General features: G+C 45.7%; 1 protein-coding gene across 3 annotated transcripts; it reads right to left on the bottom strand.

Moving 5' to 3' along the window:
* Positions 1-282: 282 nt before the first annotated feature.
* On the bottom strand, positions 283-4,571 carry LOC147612329 (rho guanine nucleotide exchange factor 8-like). 3 transcript variants are annotated; one of them, XM_086782936.1, is made up of 9 exons: positions 3,606-4,571; positions 2,698-3,351; positions 2,396-2,512; positions 2,140-2,294; positions 1,967-2,041; positions 1,591-1,866; positions 1,442-1,485; positions 1,132-1,360; positions 283-1,032 (listed from the first exon to the last, which is right to left on the bottom strand). In XM_086782936.1, the coding sequence occupies exons 2-9, from the start codon at positions 3,065-3,067 to the stop codon at positions 652-654; spliced, it is 1,647 nt and encodes a 548-aa protein (XP_086639062.1). In that variant the 5' UTR covers positions 3,068-3,351; positions 3,606-4,571; the 3' UTR covers positions 283-651. The 3 variants fall into 3 exon arrangements, with proteins under 3 accessions (XP_086639062.1, XP_086639060.1, XP_086639061.1); XM_086782934.1 differs by having other exon boundaries at positions 1,132-1,485; XM_086782935.1 differs by having other exon boundaries at positions 309-1,032; positions 1,132-1,485; positions 2,140-2,288.
* Positions 4,572-4,904: the final 333 nt, after the last annotated feature.

The raw sequence follows: 4,904 nt of genomic DNA, 5'->3' as shown, positions 1-4,904 counted from the left end.
TTCTTGGTTAAATAAACAATCAATCAACCTCAGGAAGACGCATTTTGACACTACCAAGGAAATGATGAAATGAAAACTATACAGTAAAACATAGAGGCTAGCTCTCTCCATTACCAACTTTTTGTATAATAAAATGGAGAGCATGGAGCTCAAAACAGAGACAATATACAATGACTAATGTATCTTAAGGTGGAGCGAGCGATGCAGGGAGACAGCTACCCACGTGTGCTTGTGGCAACCAGTACATTCTTGTCTCCCTGACTTTAATGTGGCAACCAGTACATTCTTGTGCTTGTGGCAACCAGTACATTCTTGTCTCCCTGACTTTAATGTTATGTCTAGCGCGCTGCCACATCTTCAGAAAAACTCCCTTTACGTATTCTGAAGCTCACCATAGAATTGGAGCACACTGCCTAGTGCCCATGGGAGAGGAACCTTCTTACCAATGCCATTTCAAAACTGCAAAGTGCATTGAATCAGAAAATTTCGAATAGTACTCTCAAAAACTCTTGCCTGTGTGCCCAGAATCAGCCAAATTCTTTCACTCAGTAGGCAAACCTGCAGTGATGACACCTTGCTGACAGTAAAAGCCTGCTGCTGACTCTTTTTCAAATAGATAATGTACATAGCTTTTTTTACATGGTGAATTCTTCAATGCCCACTTGGAGACCTCTGGAGACCATTTACCTTGCCTGAGTATGGCCAGTGCTTGTATGAGCCCAGCCAAGGGATAGCCTTGCTGGGACACTCAGAATCCTGGTTTGCTTCCACTGGGTTGGCTTTGATGCTCCGACCAGTGAATGTCTTGCTCTGTAGAGGGCGTCCAGGTGAGACAACCCCACAAGCATGGAAGGATGACACAGAAGAAGTTGAATTACCTCCATTTTTTGAAGGATTTCTTAACAAAGTAGAGCGTTGATCACACTTTGCCACATCATCCACATGTATGACATCGTCAATCCGAGACCTGATATTGTAAGCCAAACTCTCCAATACCCTTGAGTAACTCTCTAAGATTGATTGACCTACATCCTGAAGAGAACATTATAATCTCATTATAGCCAATAAGTGGGGGTTGAGAACAGATTTCTAGATACAATACGCATGACCATACATTAGTTGTATACTCACCTTACTGTACTGTATCTTGTTCACATCCAGCATGGACTGAGGCAAGCCAGGAAACTTTAGCCTCAGTAGTAGCAATAAGGTTTCCGCCCTTTCCATGAGCACTTGTCTTTTCTCCAAACCTACCAACCCATCCTTGGGGAATCCCCGCAAGGCCTGACCATCTTTCAATTCAAGCTGTGTTTGCTTGGCTCGAAGCTTTCTTTTCCAGATGTGAAGTGCTGCTTCCACACTGTTCACCAAATCTACAATACTATGCTCATGAGTAGGATCAATAGAAGAGACCAGTGCAGCAGGCGAAAAATATTCTGACCTGATGGCTCGGTACAATGCCTCCCCCAAGCTTGATCTGCCATTCTACACACGAAAATTAGATGGAAAATCAGAATATCAAAGACATCCCCACATTATGCACACACGTCCTAGCAGAGTATTGACGCATAGCATATCAGAGTGCAATACCTTAGGAAGCGAATCCATGTAAACTAGAGGAACCTTCATTTCAGAGAGAACTTGTGCATTTACAGCCAATGCAGCTTTCAGTATCTGGTTGATGCACTCTCTTTGATGCCACAAATGCTTCCTTGCATCGGTTGAGAGACCTTGAGGTGGAACTTTCGGAGTGGGAAGCCACCATCTCTCCTCTCGTCTCTGAAGCAGGTTGCCCTCATTCTCTGCCCTGCCCATAGCTTGATCAATATACCAAAACTCAGTGCCACTGAAGCTGTCTAGAGCCTCCTGTGAAAAGGGGAATCAGTACATGTGATGCTCAGCATCCTAATAGTCTGTAGGGGAGGAAGCAAGCAGTAATAAATGCGTAGGAGGTGGAGGTACTTACAATCAACATGGCATCAAGCTTCTGCAAGGCTGGAAGGCTGATGTGAAGGTCTAGACGAGGCTTTGTATCCATGACCTGCAAGTGTGCCATAGGAATGTAAAGGCCACCACAAACAAAGAATCCTCTTAAAGAGAACTACAAAAAACTGTGCAAGAGTATTTTCTTGTGCATACTTTCATGGTAGACCCATCTGCCAAAGACTTTGATGAAGGCACGAACTCAACAATGTAGTCACTAACAGAGAGAAGGCGTCCCATCTCACTTCCCCATCGTATTCTACGCTCCTTGGATAAGGGCTCCAATTTCCATAGCTCTCCAAACACTGATGCTGGTAGAAGTGCTCATCATCAGCTTTACAAAAAGTTTAGAGCCTGTCCTTCATCTTGACCTCTTCATGAGTACAGTGATAGATGGCAAGACAAGGATTACCTGAGAGATTTGTGATTGCATTGGAAACAGCAAGAGCAGTTGAAACTCCTTTCCCTCCACCAGACAAGTCCTCTCCTAGAAGAAGTTTTGCAAACCGCTCTTTGATCATCTCTGCTTCTGTTAAGAACAACACAGTGCATAAATAGAAAGTCCAAGCATAGTCTTTGATCATCTCTGCAACCAGGCAGCACATGAATGTCACACGCAGTTCTAAAAAGTGCCTTATACTACAGAATTTATGAACAAGATCTTGAATGATCAGAAGATACTAAAGAAACCTACATAGAAGGAGATAAACTTGCCTGCAAATTCTTTGTGATCTGAGTATGCTTCCTTTGTCTCATCCCATCCCAGAGTTCCCTTGCAATTGATGACCTTGGGCAAGAAGTAGTCAGCCATTGCATCAGGAATGGCTCTCGATACATCAAGCCATGGTAACGGTGAAGAGTACATGGAAACACTAACATTGGACTCATCTCCATCCCACTGAGCACTGTGGCGAGGGCTTCCAACCATTGAGCCCTCAAAGACCATGTCTGAGGAAAAGCCATCAAAGCTCATGGTGGAGCTTGTTCCACCGACGCTCCTGTGTTCATTGCGGTCATCGGATGCATCATGATAAGCCTCAAGAAGAGGCATCAGAAGTATATTTTTCTGGCTTTTCAGGTCCATTGAAATGAATGGTGTTCAGGGTCTGATGGTCAGAAGGGATATCTGCTACATGTAGACGAGGAGCTAGGCATGGGTTGTGTGGCTCTACATTTACAATGCACCTTCATCGAGGGTATCTAGTGAGAACAAAATTGTATGATGCTCAGGGTGTTTAAAGTCTTAAGATGTCTGATGCATGAAATGAGGCGCCAGGCATGATGATTAGGGTTTTCAAAGCCCACATGTAGGGGGGCATCTATTGGAAGCAAAACAAGCTGCTGGCCGCTCCTATTTTTTGAGATACCCTGACAAATTTGGAAGAAACATTGACGTGAGGAAAGCCATAGAGCCAAAAATTTTGAACTTGACAGAGAGAGAGAGACAGAGACAGAGAGAGCCCAAATTCAAAACTTGGCAGAGGCCTAATTCTTGACTTCGACTCATGATGAGCGCGAAGACAGATAGAAAGGCATGATTCTTCACTTCGACTCATGAGTCGCAGCAAAAACTTAATAGAGGGGAGGGTTCAAGCGTGCTTGACCAAAATGCAGGCACGTACCTGGTGTTTGTACGCGCACAACTGTTGCGAGGGCCAGCAGCACATGGTATCGATCGGGCGTCAGCCTTCGGTACAAATGAGGCTCTCGTCATTCGTTTGCACGACGGAGAGTTCTGTGTCAAGCTTTGAGGGTGAGAGTGTCTTTGATACAGGACGGTGACGATGCTCTCTCTCTCTCTCTGGAATCCGCTTTCGTCTACTCTCGCATAAACACGGAGAGGTTTCTACGACCGATATTGCTGTCAAGCTTTTAGGGTAACAGTGATGATGTTGCTGTCGCTGCATGTACCCTTTCTCTCACAGCAGAGAGAGAGTCTGTGAGTGTGAGTGTGAGTGTGAGTGTGTGTGCGTGTGAGAGTGAGAGAGAGAGAGAGAGAGAGAGAAGGAAGAGAGAAAAACTGCGAGACACCCGAGATCCCCTGAACAGTAAAGGTTTGTGCAGCCCCTGTCCTGTGTATTCGTGCCAGAACGAGAGGATAAATGCGGGAATAAATGTGGCGCGCTACAGAATCCAGATATTGATCTTTTCCGTTTTTCTTCCCGCCTTCCTCCTCCTGCTGCAGCCTGCAGGCTTCTCGCTCTTCCTTCTTTTTAACTCTCCTTCTCGTCCTCCTCCTCCTCCAGGCTCCCCACCCTTCCGCTCTTCCTCCTCCTCCTCCTCCTCCTCCTCCGCCTCCTCGTCGTCCCCCCTCTGCTGAGCTGAACTCCTGGCAAAGGTTGGACTCATGGCAGAGAAATGCAGGGGTGCTCCTGAGTGTGGCTGTGTGCCTAATATTTTTTTAATGCGAGGATATGTGCTTTTCTCCCAATTTTCTAATGTAGCCCGCACATGCAAAGCGGCAGTGCGCACGCAGTGGCAAAGCGTATCCTACCCCACGACTGCGCGGCAGGGAAGCACCTGTTCACGCACACACCACTAGAGGCTGGTCCCGTGGGGGAATAACGCATGCATTTCCGCCTTCGCATGAACAGCCCCCAGCAGGCAATGTCACTCTCCTAAGTACCATTTGCCAGAAGTATTTGCCTCACCCAAAATAATGCAAAAATGGAAGAATCCTCACTCGGATTCTATTCACGGCCTAATTCATCCATAGGATACATGTAGAATTTGCTCCCACATTTGTGATGGCATCACATCGATGATTGAGCCTACATCCGATAATACTTTGTCAAACATGATCTTTCTAAGAAATATCATTGAACCTAACACCTTTGGGGATATTATCTCAAAGGTTACTCTTATCTGTCTTCTAGGCTATAGCCCTATTAACCACTCCATTTTAACATCACTTTGGCCAC

The sequence above is a fragment of the Cibotium barometz genome, chromosome 45 (assembly GCF_041138505.1).
Source record: "Cibotium barometz isolate CiBa-2024 chromosome 45, ASM4113850v1, whole genome shotgun sequence".
NCBI classification, from domain to species: domain Eukaryota; kingdom Viridiplantae; phylum Streptophyta; class Polypodiopsida; order Cyatheales; family Cibotiaceae; genus Cibotium; species Cibotium barometz.
Note: the sequence above shows the minus strand (reverse complement) of the source record. Positions and strands in the feature narration are given on the sequence as shown.